Below are 15,861 nucleotides of genomic sequence, written 5' to 3'. Positions count from 1 at the left end.
GGAAAACAGATTAAAATCTCAGGAGCTGTAGCTCTGGCGGAGCTTTGCGCGTGGGAAAGCATGACAGAGTTGCCCTTGCTTGGAGGTGCTGAGTCTGGGAGAGGGCATAACGAGGTTAAGATGGCACTTGCCCTAAAGGGACTGCAGAGAAGGACGTGTGAAGCCAGGGTGTTCGCACGGCAGCAAGCATCACCTTGGGAAAAATTCTCCCTTCATCTCCCAGGCACTTCCCAAATCATCAACCAAAGCCAGCAGCAAGGGAAAACCACCCAGCCCCGTCTCCTGCTGGGAACACTGGGAAGGGTGGGGGGCATCCTGCTGCCCAGCTTGTCCTTTGCAGGATGCAGTTTGGACAGGAGCAGGTCTGCATTTGCTCCGTGTGTTTCTTTCCCACCTCACGGGCTGGATTGGCTTTTTTTGGGAGGGAGTTGTGATTTTGTTTTGTTTTTCCCACCTCTGTGCTTTAGCTGCACATTTATCCTGACAGCTCCATCAGGACACGGAGCGGCTGCAAAAGCTGCAATAAGTGTCTCTCTCCTCAGTGCTTGGGCTGTCATGATTCCTATTCCACCCCATTTCGGTCTTACAGATTGATATTTAGATTAAAGAGATAAACACAGCCAAAGAGCACTGGGCCCTGACAGAAAGACGAGGACTTCAGATCTGTCAATCAGGCTGCTACCTGGTAACTCCCTCCTCCCCTTCCCTTTATTTACAGAGCTGGATTGATAAGAATATTTTACAGCAACAAGGAGTGCAAGCATATTTTTCTTTTTTTAAAAAAATCAAGAAGCACGCAGGAAGAAGACAAGCCATTCATGTTTAACTTTCCAGGCAATTTGGATTCGTCTGCTTTGATTATTTAACTATTTACTGTTTCATGTATTTGCAGTTCTCCTCTCCTCTTGCAGATAAAGGATTCAATTTTCTTTTAAGCGGTGGGGAAATTGGAAGAGATTTTGTTCTGTTTAAGCACAGCTGGAGTTGGAGCACAGGGAAGGGGGAGCAGATTGAGAACAACAAGATCAATTAAGATGCTAAAGAGGAGGGTGTGCTGTGTGGGCCAGAAGGAGGGCTGGAAAGAGGGACAAAGTCCAGCCTTGGAGGACATCAGAAATTTGCCCTCCCCACCTCCCTCTGCCCTGGCTATCACCCGGACCCAGTAAAACCCCTTTATTGCCATGCCCAGGCCAAAGCCTTCCCAGCAAGGATGCACACCGTTACTGCTGCCCCAAAGTGGGTCCGCATCCTACCTCCCTCCAGCCTGCAACTGGGAGTCTGCCTCCTGAGCCCATCCTCTGCAACACCCAGCTCTCCCTGGACGTTCAGCTGGCCATTACCACCTCCCTGGCCTTCACCCTCTCCAGCAGGGGCGTTCGGATAAATTTCCCGTTCACTTCAAGCTGAAAGAAAAGATGACCTGGAAGTCCTCTCCTCCCAATGTTTGACCACCCTGTGCTCCCCAAACCCATGCCGGAAGGCAGAGAAGGTGAAAGCTACCCCTAACACGTGCAGTAGGTGACTCCCTGCAGAGCAGGACACAAACAAGCAGGCTGCACAGGGATCTTCACCCCCCTGATGAAAATTTAGAGGTCAGTCAACTGGAGAAAGCTGAGAAGCCCTGCACTATCCCCATCACAACGTGGGGGAACACTGTCCTACTAACCACCAATGCCCCGTGAGATGATGGGCTGCGCCACTCTCCAGTCCTTACGCTGGGAGGGGGCACCAGGTGCCACGGATGGGGCAAGGGATGGTTTATCTCCCACTTAATTCCCTGCAGAAGCTGAAAGTATGCTCATCCCTGGAAGGCTTTTCATCCATCCATTGATTTGCAAGGTATTGCCCCACCTCACTCCCTGCTCTGACTGGCTATGTTCTTTACTCCATACAACCTTCCCAAAATAGGGAGCGATGTAGGCTTTCCCTCAAGGCTGGTCCACCATCACCACGCGAGAGAGGAACACAGCTCGGGGTGAGCCCCTTGGCACAGCGTTTCGCCCATCAGCAGCTCAGAGCTACAGCCAGATCCTCTGCTCAGCCTCTACAACCAGTGCCTTTTATCTGGGACTATTTCTGTCCTCTCTGTTCACTTTTTCCTCCAAGAAGGGGAAATAAAAGCTTCGGAGATCATCAAGAAACAAAAGACAGGGGCAGCTACGCAGACATTAGGGGACAGCAGGTGCCCTCGTCTAAAGGGATGGAGGGATGCAGGGTGGGGTGAGACCTGAAGGCTGCACAGGCAACCAGAGGAAACCCCCCGAGTTTGCAAGCAAAGCCACATGCCGCTTGCATCGGCCACGTGCACTTGGAGTTGGACAAACCCAGAGGGGTGCAACCCTCCCAGGCACCCCAAAGCTGCCCTGGTTCCGCTGCAAAACTCCGGGCCAGGATGCAGGAACCCACGAACCACGGCATCGCCGTGCCCCGGCCAAACTCACACCAGTGGCAGACTGATGGCTGATTGAAAAAGCGATTTGCATTTTAAATAGGTGCTTATTGATGTCTGCAACTCTCCTTCCCAGGGTGGGAAAACTACATTATTACTTTCTTGTTGACTGGCATTTACAGCTGGCTGGAAAGTAGGGGAAAGAAAATCAGGCCGGGATCGATTTTCCTGTCCCTGAAGTGAAGCCAAAGAGAGATCGAAGAAGCAGAAGAAAACTGACAGCTGGGTGGTAAAGGAGAGAAACTTTGCCAACCAAATTAAAGGTTGCCTTAATGAGGAAAGTAATGGAAGGTTAATTAGCGCATTTACTTCATTAGGCTCTTACTAACAAGGCTCCTCCCGAGGAAGCGCAGTGGCAGAGAGGGGCAAGACAAGACTCCAGGTGAATGGCTGTGTTGGGAACGATGCGCAGGGAGGGGACAGCCCATGGAGGGTAGCAGAAAGGGACTACTCAGGAATGTGAGCCAGAATATGTATGTAGAAAATATATATACAAAAAATATAAGAATAAAAGAATATCTAGGCTAATGCATTCTGCAAAAAAGACAGAGACCTTCTCTCTCCCCCTTTCCATAAAATAACCCCCAAAATTATAATCTGAAGCTCAGAAAACAATGGGAAAGTGGCATTTTTTTAAAAGCACAAGACTGTTTTACAGACCCAGATTATCAAGCCCTGAGGGAACACGCTGCTTATTTTACCTGCCTTGCTGCATACCACAAACTACAGAAAATCATTCCCACACTGAAATCGATGCCTGATGGTTGAATCGGGCACTGTAGTTTATAGTCTGAGGCCTGTGGACTGCTGGAGATGCTCAGACTATTCCTGAGGGTCTGCAAAAGATAACTCTGGAAAGCACACAACAGCCTTGCGCTCCCCTGACCGAAAATGTTGGGGACCGAACACTTCAAAGCTCTGAAAAAGCTCTGCATCCCCTTCAGACTCCTTAAGGATGGTTCTCATGGGGAGAAACCCAGCACCCTCCCAGACTAGAGGTATTTCTGCATAAGAAGGATATCAAGGCAAGGCAAAGAGCATAACCTCGCAAGGATGTGGGAGGATAATACCCCAGGGAGAAGGCAGTCGCTAACTCAGCAAGGATTTGGGACAAATCTTTCCACAACCATCCCATCAGTGTTATTTTTAAAGCGTGGCTGGCCTGAGAGTGGTGCCTGAGCGGGCAGCTGGCTTGCCTGACCTGGCCTGAGTAAGGAAGAACCGGCAGGAGAGTTTGGGAACTACAGGGGTTAATGCCTCTGCTGGGGAATGCTTGTGTGGGGGTTGAAGGTGGGCAGCCAGGTAATGCACTCCCTGGAAATCCCTCCACGCCTCTCCAGGGAGCGTGGGCTGGGAGGGGGCCACAAAGCACCCTCCCCAGCTTGCTCCTGGCTAGCCAGCCGGCTGATGGAGCCGCAGCGGCTGATCCCAGCCTGCGCAGCCAAGCCAGACAGGGGCAAATAAAGCGGAGAGGAGGGATCAGGGAGCTAGGATTACTTTCCACACTTCCCTGGAGAACTATTTTTCCCCAGACCCGTCAAGGTAAATCAAGTGCATTGTTGTGTTAAAAACAAGTTACTCTTGGTTTGTTTGGGCTTTAATGATTTTGGTTATTGGAGCTTTTCAGGAGGACTTGGCAGTGTAGATCTATAGGATATGAGGAGCTTAAGGAGACCTCCCACCCCTTAACTTTTACCTCCTCCTAGGTTGTCTTAGGCTCTTTCCTCATTCCTCTAGGTCTAGCAAATACATTAGCAATGGAGAGCGAGGCACGTACCTACGCCACCGTGCAGGTCCCTGCTTTTGGGAAGCTGGCACCACGATGACCTCAGCTCATGGCAATTGCTCTCCAAAGGTCATTTTGGAGGGGCACTGTGCTCTCCGCTCCACCTGTCACAGCACTTAGACCCTGTAGTTTTGCAAGGAGGCAGGACCCAGGCATGCCAGAGGCTCAGTCTGACAGGCGTGAACACACGCTCACACCTTCCCTGCTCTTCCCAGCCAAGCATCCTCCGCTGCACGTGAGGCGCGTGGCTGGTGCCAGAGCCCCAGTGCACCACCGAAAGAACTGGAGGGGATGCTGGGCTGAACCCCCTGCTCCTCTCCCTGTTGCGGGGAGCTCGCTGGAAGCTGGGCTGGGTGTTGATGACCCCAGAAGCAAGGCCATGTTTTCATAGCTTCCTCCACCCAAAAAAGCCTCCCAGCTGAAAACTCCATCTAGTGCCAACTCCTCTCCCCCTCCCCAAGTCACAGAAGAGCTCCTCATCGGGTATTTCCAGCCCCATCACAGCTAACGGGACCACTTTCTAACCCTCCACACCTGTGAAAGGAAGGAGCAGAGTCCTGAGCTGCCAGGTGTGATGCCTGGCCAGCATCAGTCCTCTTCACAGCCACCAGGCATGGGACACTCAGACTTTTCTTTCTGCTCCTATCTCAGCTGATGTGCTCCATGAGGGCAGTACTATTCCCTGCTGCCAGCTATGGCGCAGCTTGGGGCAGGATGGAGACTAGCAGCAGCATGAGGGCATGTACCTGAGGGCTTCTGCTACCTCTGGACTCATAGAGGCCCTACCGGCTCCTCCCTAGCAGATCATCCCCTGCCCATTGCTTTGCCCCAAAGTGGAGGGCATTCGTTCTGGGTCTCCCCACCTTGCTCCCTGCTCCCACACAATTGTTCTTCTCCCTGCAGAAGGGGTTTGCCCTGGGAACGTCACCATTCGTGCAGACCTCGCTTCCTGCAAGGCTTGTGCTAATATTATTAAGATAGGGTACGTGGATGTTGGACCATGTCCTTTTATCTGTCCCTCTTTTGTCTGCCTATTGATTTGTCCCTCTCTGCAATGGATTTACCCATCTGGTCTGAGATCTGTCAACATGTCTCCAGTCTAACAACTCATCCTCTTCTGCAGCCACTGGGTTTCTCAGCTGCGCTGGAGACACCCTCCTCTTTCCTGCTCCTCTTATCCCAAGAAAAAAAAACAAAGTTGTTGGGACTTACTTTAGAAGATATTTGCTAATCCCATCGCAGGTACTGACAGTGGCAATGGCAGAACAACAGCCATTCACCCACCCCTAGCACTGTCCTTCCTATCACACACAGCCCCGAGCCCTCTGCCCAGTGCTGGAGCCAGCACCCTTGCTCACCGTGCCTCTGGAGGGCACAGCCTTCCAGTCTGCTCCCTGCTGCTAGGAAAGCCAGCACCCATCAAAAGCCACCAGCTGCCCAGGCAGCACTTGGCTGGGGGTGTCAGAGCCCCAGTTAATTTAGGGTGCGGTATATGTTCTTGGTGCCTCTCATTCCTGGAAGGCATGAAGTTCTACTGGCTGCCTGCTTGCTCAAGAAGTGTGAAATTCTTTCTCTGACCTTTTCTGTTATGTTATTAAAAGGCTTCATAGCCAGTTGTTTCAGAAAAAAAAAAATTCAATATCTCTTGGTAGCTGGGGCAGAACTTGCCCATATCTTCAGGCTGAGCTCTGGTCAGCCAGTCCTCTGCCTGCACCTCCCTGCTTCACCCCAGCCTTGCAGAAGGAGCGCACCACTGTGCAGGACCTCCGAACCTCTCCAGCCTGGCTTTCCCCTGCACAGAAGGGCCTGGCACAGGGAAAAAGAGAAGTTTGCACTGGGAGAGGCTGCTAACAACTGTAGAGCCCTGGACAGCCCGCTCTCCCTTCTACTCAGCCTTTGGGTTGCAACGCACACGTAACTCCACACTGCAATGATTTACGTTATAGGGCAACCTGGAAGCTTTGGCTGGAGTAAGGACCCCTTCACGCTGGTCTCTGCAAAAGCAGACCCACGAGCAATCTCTGGCCTAAGGGGCTTATCACATGGGTAAAGGGCACGGAGGCAGGAGAGAAGGCTGCCTTTGGGCATATTGTAGGCTCCCCGCACACAGCGGGAGCTGTTCCCGTGAAGCCTGGACTCTCCAGCTGTTCTCGTGCAAGCGAATGCCTACCTGAATCTATAAGATAAATGTATTTCACGGACAGAATTAAACAGACGGAAGGATGAATAGACAGGCAGGGAGGCAGAGGGAATGCGAAACAGAGAACAAAGAGCAGACAAACAAAATCTTAGAGGGTGTAAAAGGCTGTGCCATGCCAGGGAAGTAACCGAGGTTTGCCCAGGAAGCGGTAGGGGTGTGTATCCGAGCCCACACATCTTTGGGCAAAGGGAAAGAAGCAGAGAGTGGAAACAGGCAGCAGCTCTGCATCCCTGCTGCCTGCCTGCACTTTGGGATGTTTTACAGTTGATTTATACATGTAACAGGCAATGTTTGTCTGCTGTCACTGACATTAGGAGCTGAAATGCTGCAGAGACGAACGGCCATTTGTCACTGCAAATGAAGTCTGCTTGCTCTTTTTTTCCTTTTCTGTTTTTGCTGGCCAAGCAGAGGGCAGGGGGGGAAGAGCGGCGGCGAGGAGCCTGTTACCGCAGGGCAGGCTCACTGCTCTTCCCAGGTCACAAAGGAAACCCCTTTCCCTCACCTACATCCACCTGATCACACACAGCCAAGGGGTGCAAGCAGGGAAGATGGGCAACCAGCCCAGAGTCTTCTGGGCTGCTAGGAGTAACTTCTTCCCCAGGACATTGGGCTGGGCAGATGATCAGCAATGTCCCATTGCCTTGGCTCCCCGCGGTTTTAGCTGCTTGCCTCCCTGCTGGGAAGGAGCTGCAGGCGCTGCTCTGCCCTGCCAGCTGTGCTTGGCCATCTCTGACAGCAGCCTCCTGCCATCCTTCAGCGACTGCTCGCCCAGCCCACGCACTCCCCTGTTCATCCCAACCTCATAAACCTCCTGATTTGCCCTTAGCACCCTGGAAACCCATTGTTCCTCCAAACGCGTGGCACAAAACCTGCACTTATTTGCACAAAGGCGCATTTCGCAGCACTGATCAAGGGGGGAGCCAACAAATGTCCCCTTTCGTGAGGACGTCATTCAGCGGCCACCAAAGGGGTGGGCGCTCCGTGAGACCTGACCCCTGCGGGTGAACACCCATAAAGAGCTCCCAGGCAAGTGGAAAAGAAGGAAAAAAGAAAAGGAGGCATTTATTAACAAGGAAAGCAGACTTCTTGTCTGTGGCACATGGGACAGTTGGAGAGGCACGGCGCAGACGGGCAGTGCTTTGGAAGCGAGCATAGGGCTGCATCTCGGAGGCGAGGAGCAGCAGCAGGAGGAGTCGGTACTTTATGAGCGTTGCTAAAAGTTTGGGATCAGCTGGGAGGGCAATCTGGATTTCAGCACTAATTGCCTCCATTCTGATTTATCATAGAAGATTCAACTCCTGGCATTTTGCGTTCGCTCTGAAATGCTGGCATAGCTGGAAGTTGGGGAAAGAGGAGACGCAGTAACAATCTCATTGTTTAGTGTCTGACGGCCTGACTAGCTAAACATCTGCTTGAAATATTAATAACTGTCAGATGGGAACAGCTCAGGGGCTCTATACAGTTACACACCATCTGTTTGTAGAGTAAACACACTTACGCACAGGCACATACACCCAACCCTTTTGTCAGAGCTTTTATTCTCTGTATCAGCGTGCCTGTGCAGGTGGGCGACCAGGGGCTGCGGCCCAGGAGAGTGGGGGCAAAGAGGGCCCAGAAGGGCAGCAAATTCATCTACGACTAACAATAGCAGTAGTAACGAACCCAAAGCCTAGCAGGGGTTTTGATGCTCCCCTCTGATATTTCCTGTCCCAGAGGAGCTTTTCTTCCTATTTAGATTGTTCAGTGCAGGGTTTTGTTCTGGTTCTTGCTGTGCCCCACACTGGCACTGATGTCGAATGACATCACCCTCGTGCCCTGGGAAGATTATCTTCTCATGAGGGATTTTGGGTGCTCCCACCAACCCATGCGGGAGGGCCGAGCCCTATGGAAACACCCCACTATTGTCACCACCTCTGTCCACTGTACCACCATTCTGGGCCAGCCATTTAATACCAGACTCTGCTAAATACAGTCATTCCCCTCTTTTTCCATCCTTCACCCTTTTATTGGCTCATTTAACCTTGATTTGGTTGAGGAAGGTGGTGCTTCCAAATGGGGCAGTGAGAAAACCCATGCTGAATGATGAATGTCAGGCCTTCACTCTCACCAATGAAGCGACCAAGCTTTTTAGGTACCAGAGCATCTTTTCCAATAAGAAGTGAGGTAAGAGCATGGCAGTGAATAGATGTTGGGACACAAGCCATATACGCAACTGACATACTCGGTGGATCCCATGCAGTGGAGGAGGACGGAGAGGCAATACCATGACCACTGGGACCAGTATCTGCAGGAGAAGCTGCTGTCTGCAGATGGGACTTTTCAATGCAGGAGCTCCCAGTGTGGTGGGAACCACACACGTCTCTCAGAGACCAGGAAAGGTCAAAGCACCTTCTCCAAAAGTTCACGGGAGGACTACCCCCCACCTCACCGCCAGCATCTCCCACCACTCCCTTACCAGGGTCCCCAGCCCATCCCTTGGTGATGGGCACCGCAGAGCCACATGCGTGCCAAGGACACGGGAAAGAAACGCAGGATGCTTCTACTCACGTGGACCTGGAGGACGGTGGTGCCCACTGTGGCATTCTCAAAGAGGCTGATATTGTACAGGGCCTTGCTGAAAACGGGGCGGTTGTCATTCTCATTGATGAGGTTAATCTTCACACGCGCAAAGCCGACGTGATCGGGGACACTCTCATTTGCAAAGAGCTGGGCAGAGACAGAAAGTGAAGGGGAGGGTTGGAGACACTGTTTGTGAAGCTTGGGAGAGCTATCTATCTTCTTTAATGGAGAAAACAACGCTCTCCTGAGCTCCCTCACCAGATGAGCCAGCTCACTGCTAACCACCAAGGCATGGATGCTCAAAAAATAGAAAAGAGCCCTTTCCCTCTCCCCTGGGAGCTGCTCAGCTCTGGGTGACCACAGCCCTTGGGTGAGCCAGACACCCTGTACCACCCGCCCTGAACAGCCCCAGCCTCCTCATGGCAAACTGAGGAACCAGGACCTGCCACCCCACTGCAGCCTGGAGCAAGGGTAGGAAGGCTTTTGCTCATCTTTCTCCACTGGTGGTATGGAAGTCCCTCTGCCAGGACTAAGACCACTGGCATGGTATAAGCCTGCTTTGCCTTTCTTGTGAATTTACAGCTCAGGCAGAGAGTAAGACAAAGCTGGAGCAGGAGGCTGGGGAGAGATTTGGTGCCTGATAGGTGCACTTAAACCAAAGTTTTATGCTCTATAAAGCTTTTATGGCCCTGTGACATAGCAAGGGGGAACACGCTTTGCTTAAGCTCTTGCAGCTGAGCCTTTGGATGTTGGAAAGAGAGAGAATGCTCAGGGCAAATCTCTTCCCCACCTCTTTCTTTATTATTATTTCCATGTTTTGGCCATTTTGTAATGCTCTGTAGTTTCACAGTGTGGATTAGAGAGAGGAAGAGAGAAGCCTGGTTAATGATCACTTTTAGATCACTCTTAAAAATACGGATGTCCCATAGAGCACAGGGGCGCAGCCCTACCGAAAATTCGTAGCGAGGAATGGTCTCAAAGTCCAGTGGCACCGCCACACGGACGCGGATGTCCGCCTTCCCCTGGATGGAGGTCGGCGAGATGATGAAGTGGTTGGAGTTGTTGCCCACCAGGTAAACCTCAAAAACACTGTTGGGTCCCTGGGAAAGAAGAGAGGAAGGTTGATAGTGACAAAGGAGTTAAAACCAGGCGCAGCCACTGGGTAAGGCTGCAGGCACCGGGGGCCAGCCTGGAGCCTTGTGAGCGCAGGACAACAGCACTGACCCGACCGCAAAGCCTGCGCATCAGATGCAAACCTGCCAGCACCAGCAGCTTGGGCACAGCCCTTCACCTTCGGGCACGTAGAGACGGATACCGTGCAATTGCGGGAGACGCAGGGGAACATTTCTTTGCTTGCATTTGGTTAACTGAGTCGTACAGCTCAGCACCGACCTTAAATGCTCGCTCGTTGTTGTGTTTTATTACACGTACTGGGTGTACAATGCATATGATTTCTATAAATCTTCTTTTCATGTTCACCCATTTTATACAAAACCTGTGTGCACATAAAAGAAATGCATCCCTGGGATAAACCTGCACAGCACATGGCTGGAGGGAAAATCCCTTTTACTCTTTTGAAATCCACGCACCGCACAGGGCATCACACTGGAATGTCATCACTTCATGCTGGGGGGCACAGCACGGGTGCCTCTCCCGGGCAGAGGGCTCTTTTGAGTGAGAGAGCTCAAAATGGGAACTGGAAAAATCCTCCTCTCCCAAGACCTGGCCAGCAAAGCGGCAGGACCGCCGACATACTAACAGCAGCGTTTCAGGGCCCCCGCTCCAGGTGTGGCACCCCTGGTGCCAAAGCACGGCCCACCAGAGCACGGGAAAAGCAAGTTCAGACACTGCCAGAGCCGCACTTCCAATTTTCCCGGAATGACCTCCCTCCTATCAGAAAGAGGGAGCAATTAAATGCACGAAGGGTCACTAATAGCAAAAGCTGGCTAAGCGTGACTGCCAAGAGCCAGTGACACGAGCAGAATCCCTGCTTGCCCTCCTCCTCCCCACACCCCTGGCAGCTGGCAGAGCGGGGGCCAAACTGAGCATCTGTGGCAGAGCCACACGGCAGGAGCAAGCCCCGAGGGCACCCACCACCCCAGGAGCCCAGCGATGCTCAGCTGGTGGACGACAGACAGAGGGAGCAAAAGGGACCTGTCTCAGGGCAAACTTAGCTCCTTCCAAAAGCTGTTTTGCTGGCAAACTGGGACATGCCTACCCCGGCATGATGCTCCCCAACACCAGTATACAGGTTGGGAAGGAGGGAGCAGAGGATACGGAGAACAGCAGGAGGAAGCATCACTCCCCAGGCTGTTATTTGGAACCCTATCCTTATGATGCCAATTTATAACAAATGACCTTTTTCCACCAGCGACAAAAAGCAATTTCATTGAGGAAGTTCTGCCCAGCTCTGCTGCCTAGCCCTGGGTGTCTCTCCTGGGACCCAGTGCCCTCCCCACAGTACAATCAGAACACCTTTTGTGGTGGTGAGATGCGAAGGAATTACTTGGAAGTTGGAGAGGAGCGAGTTTGTTGGAGGCATGAGATAAAAGTTAAAACATCAAAAGAAACCGAAGTATTTGTGGGAAGAGAGCCAGGTGGATTAATTCCCCTCCAGCCGGGGATGGAGATCAGCCTCTAGATACCCACCATCCCTAATTAGCAGCCCCTCAAATGGCTCAGTCTCCCCATGTGAGTTCTGGAGAAGGGGAATACATCTGCCTCTCGGGAGGGCTGCTGTGAATCGCCATTTATATACTTATTCGGCTATTTATGTTTTTTGTTTCTGCCCCCATGCTGCTTTCCTTGCTCCTAGTTCCCGGAGCCTGCGAGCCCCCTGCGGATGGCTGAAAGCAAATCTGAATATTCAAATTGTTATCAGCTGCCCAGCAGAAGGGGCTGGCTCAGCCCAACTCACAGCTAGTACCCCCTGCTCTGGAGGAAGCCACGGGGAGCTGCTTATATTTTCCTCACCCCTTCCTACTTGCTCCTGCCACCCAGAGCAAACAACGGATCTGAAACGTGTTCATGAAGAAGAAAAACAAGCGCCGTCTCCCTGGGCTCGCAAATGTGCTGGTGTGCAGTGGTGGGCTCACGGCCGAGCATCATCTCGTTGCGGTGCCGAGGATGAGCGCGGGATGCTGGGATGTGCTACGGTGCATGACCTGCTTTACCTGCTCGTTTCCCCCCTCCAACCCCTTACCCACCAGCTCCCGTATTGCTCGAGTTTTTTTCCCCATCAATGAAAATAAATTGGCTCCTTTGCCTTCCTTTAGAGGCATAAATTAACAAGCAGTCTGCCAAAGCTTAGCAACCCTACAATAATAAACCCGTCTGTACGCGCCCTCCATCTGAAACAAATTGGGCCATAAAAAAACGGGCTTCGGAGGGAAGTTCGTTATTGCACAAGGCTGGGGCACGGCTGCGTGTTTCCCGGCTCGTCTCATCCCGTGCCAGCACATGGGGCCAGCACTCACCGTGGCTCGAGGCTGCTGCCCGCTGCCTCCTTCCCGGCAATCAAACCTCCTCCCAGCCGTAGCCAGCACCGCAAGTGATGGAAATTTCATGTCAATTCAGCTAAAAGACAATCGTAGCTGCAGTTGGGCATAATTATCACTTTGTTCTTTGCGTGCGTATTCCTCAGAGCATGTAATAGGAGCCGCATCGTGTCCCCGCTGCCACAGTGCCAGCATTAACCTCATGCCGACACCTGACTTCCAAAAGAGCAACTGCTGGCTGATCTCCCCCAGGTGCTTCATATCTGACTAATTTGCAGTGGACCAGTTTGCCAGCCCCACATGCGCAATCCCCATATTTAAGGGGGCTGGAGCAGCGGGGAGACCGTCCCTGGGCACAGCTAGCACAGCACGGACCGGCAGGCAAGGGCAGAAGCTCAGGCCTGAGGCTGTGAGATACCAGGAGGTGGGCACGTGTGTCCCTCCAGAGGTCCCAGGTACCACACGGGACCTGCTCATGCACCTGCTATGAATCATGGCCCAAAGTCTGCTCTCCAACCTGCAAGACGTGGCTACAGGGCATGGTTCACCACGAATCAGGGAGCCCCTTCTCACATCAGGAGACCAAAACCAGCCACATCAGCTGTTTCAGCTCCGACTGAGGATGGATCACAAGCTTTATCCCTGCTTTTTCACCCAGCATCACCCACTGGCTTCATCCATCACTCCCGCCCCCACCCAGCCCCTTCCTTGCGGGAGCGCACATGGAAATGCTTCAGAAATTATTCAACTTTCCACCGGTCAAAGCAAGTGTTTAGCATCACTCACCAATGGCTACACAAAAACTCAAAGCAAAAAAAAAAACAAACCCAAAACTCTAGGCAAGCAAACCAACCTCCCTCAGCCCTACCACTCTCTGAAATCACTGAGGTGCCTAGGTAGGTTGGTGGCCTGCAATCATTTTCAGCACAAAGTGAGCTAGATTTGGGAAAAGCAAGCTGGGAGCCTCAGTTTTCTTCTCTTCATGCTGACTCAGTACAGGGCTCACTTTGATTCCCTCTACCCTAGCTCAGCTGCAGCTTGCTTTTCCAAACTGGAGAGCCCTGCCTTTCTGAAGCACAAAATCCAGCATAACTCCAGCTTTCCCCACAGCCACTTTCTAGGCACCGGCTATTACCTACAAAAAGCAGAGGAGTGTTTAATATCCCTCATTCTGGCAAGTTTGCAAAGAAAGGAAAGTGCTGAGAGTTCAGGAGTGGTGGAGGACGAAGAGGGGGAAAAAAAAGAGGATTTCTTTTTTTTATTTAAAAAGCAATTAGTGCCTCTTTGTATGGCTTGGATACCTGATGCCTGGTTCTAGCTAGTCAGAGACAAATAATGCTTAATCCTTCCTTTGAAAACACAAGGCATAAAGAGGGCTATTCTTTTCACCCACTTCAAGGCATTTAACTCAAGTGCTCTGAATAGCCCCTTCGGAGATGCTGCCTCACTCCCGCCGCCCAGCCAGCCAGGTCAGGCTCCCAGCACCCATTGCTTGCTCCCAGCACCCAAGCAACGACAGCATCATGACTCATTTGAGGGCTTACTGGGCATGGGTGCTTGTCCCCTGCATCCCTAAGGACCTCACTGGGGTCGCAGGTGATGCAGGATGCCTGGAGCAAAATGTTCCCCAGCCTTTCCGATCCTCCTCCCCACACTGGCAGCCCTTTTCTCCCATCCTTCTGTCCGTCCTTGCCCGCTTCCCCGCTCCCAGAGGAGTTTTCTCCTTCCCCACTCTCCCCCAGGTTATCTGCTGAATTCCACACACGCCTGCACAGACGGGATCAATCTGAGGCTGCCTCGCCTTCAGCTTATCTCTGCTCCAAATGATTGATTTTCCCTCTTTAAGGGTAATTTGCTGGTGAATTCCATGTATTGCAAAAACCCCTGTGAAATCTAATTCAGCCCGACTGGCAGCTGGCACTTTTGGGAGAGAATACTCAAGCGCCGTCAATTCCCCTTTACAGTTCCTTGCTCTGTAGATCATATTTATAGTGCGTGTGTCTGTCATATGCATATATATGCTACGGATGATTCATATATTGCACCTGCACATGCATGGGCACATACGATATCCCTGTGCAAGTCTCTGATGTAGCTTTATGCAGCAAATACTGTGTATTCCCATGGCCTGATTTTCTTCTTTTTTTTTTTTTTAATTCCACGTTTATCTTCCTCAATATGCTTATTTTGGAGAATTGGTTCAAAATTATTTTAAAATGTCAGACCATCATACTTGTGCTTTATACAGCCTCTGCCCTTTTCTTCTTCCTCAGTCAACCGCATCAAGGAATATCAGATGAAAGCCACGGTAGAAGAGATGGTTTCTCTGGTGTGCCCTGGGAAAGTACTCTGCCACCTCTCTTAATATACCTCTGTAGATCTTGCAGCAACAGATACTGCAAAGCTCAAGTGGGGGATGCCCTGAAGGACCCCCCCTCCTTTTCCTGCATGGCCAAACCCTTACCTTCTTCCTAAAAATACTGCATCAAGCCAGCAGGGTGTAAAATACCAGCATATCCAGAAAGGATATCCATGTCCCCCACCTCAGCCAGCCTTGAAGCAGATGAGCCTGAGCTAACCAGCCCTCCAAATTAACACAAACTTACTCCACAGCTTGGGGCTCTTGGTCTCAACCTGGAAAAAAACCTTGCTGCAAAAGTGGGTAATTCAAGGCTTTAATATTCCACCTCACACACAGGATTTATTCATCCCTGCTGGCCAATTGCAACGCGAATGAGAGGAGAATCCAACCCCCACCTGGCTGTGCATATACCTACTGATCTTCTGTAGTGTCCAGTTGAATATAGGCTCAGTCTAAATATTGGGAAACTTTCACAGGTTTTCATAAACAGCTCTCAAATGGCGTTGGGAAGGTATTCAAGTGGTTTGCTGTCTATCTGGCAGAGAGGAAGCTCAGCTGCACAGAGGTTAATGCTTTTTTCTTGATTCATAGAGGGCCGAGTACAAAACCCTGTGCAAACCCTGCGTACCGACTTCTGCATTCAAGTGTTCTTGACAAGCCGTAGAGAACGGAAAAACAAAAATCAGCACACCCAGTTAAACACCTCCTGGCCACACCCCGAATCCACATCTGGGGTCATCTCAGCTCAATGTGGGTGCATCCTCTTGAGATGCTCCGTGTCCCACTGCGTACCCCTAGCCAGCTCCTCTTGGAGCAAGACCATGACCGTGTTTGAGGGATGGCTGGGGGAGTTTGCAAGGGGCAAACTCAGAGGAACAGGTTTCTCCTTGGAGGCACCTCACTTAGGTACCTGGTCTGAGATGCTAATGCCAGCCTAGCTCCAGAAAGGTACTTAAACACAGAGGTAAAATCAAGTGTGTGCTTTCAAGCGCAGTCTGGTGTGCAACG

At 51.6% G+C, this 15,861-nt stretch overlaps 1 protein-coding gene across 2 annotated transcripts in view; it reads right to left on the bottom strand.

The window, feature by feature from the left end:
- CDH23 (cadherin related 23) overlaps positions 1–15,861 on the bottom strand; it is a 204,714-nt gene that overhangs the window by 73,781 nt on the left and 115,072 nt on the right. For both annotated transcript variants that reach the window (XM_064464641.1, XM_064464642.1), the window contains exons 11-12: positions 9,945–10,094; positions 8,983–9,141 (exon numbers count right to left, since the gene is read on the bottom strand). In XM_064464641.1, the coding sequence (XP_064320711.1) occupies positions 8,983–9,141; positions 9,945–10,094 (309 nt within the window). The remainder of the gene's footprint in view (positions 1–8,982; positions 9,142–9,944; positions 10,095–15,861) is intronic.

The sequence above is a fragment of the Phalacrocorax carbo genome, chromosome 13 (assembly GCF_963921805.1).
Source record: "Phalacrocorax carbo chromosome 13, bPhaCar2.1, whole genome shotgun sequence".
In the NCBI taxonomy this organism is placed as follows: domain Eukaryota; kingdom Metazoa; phylum Chordata; class Aves; order Suliformes; family Phalacrocoracidae; genus Phalacrocorax; species Phalacrocorax carbo.
This window is presented reverse-complemented; position numbering and strand designations above follow the sequence as displayed.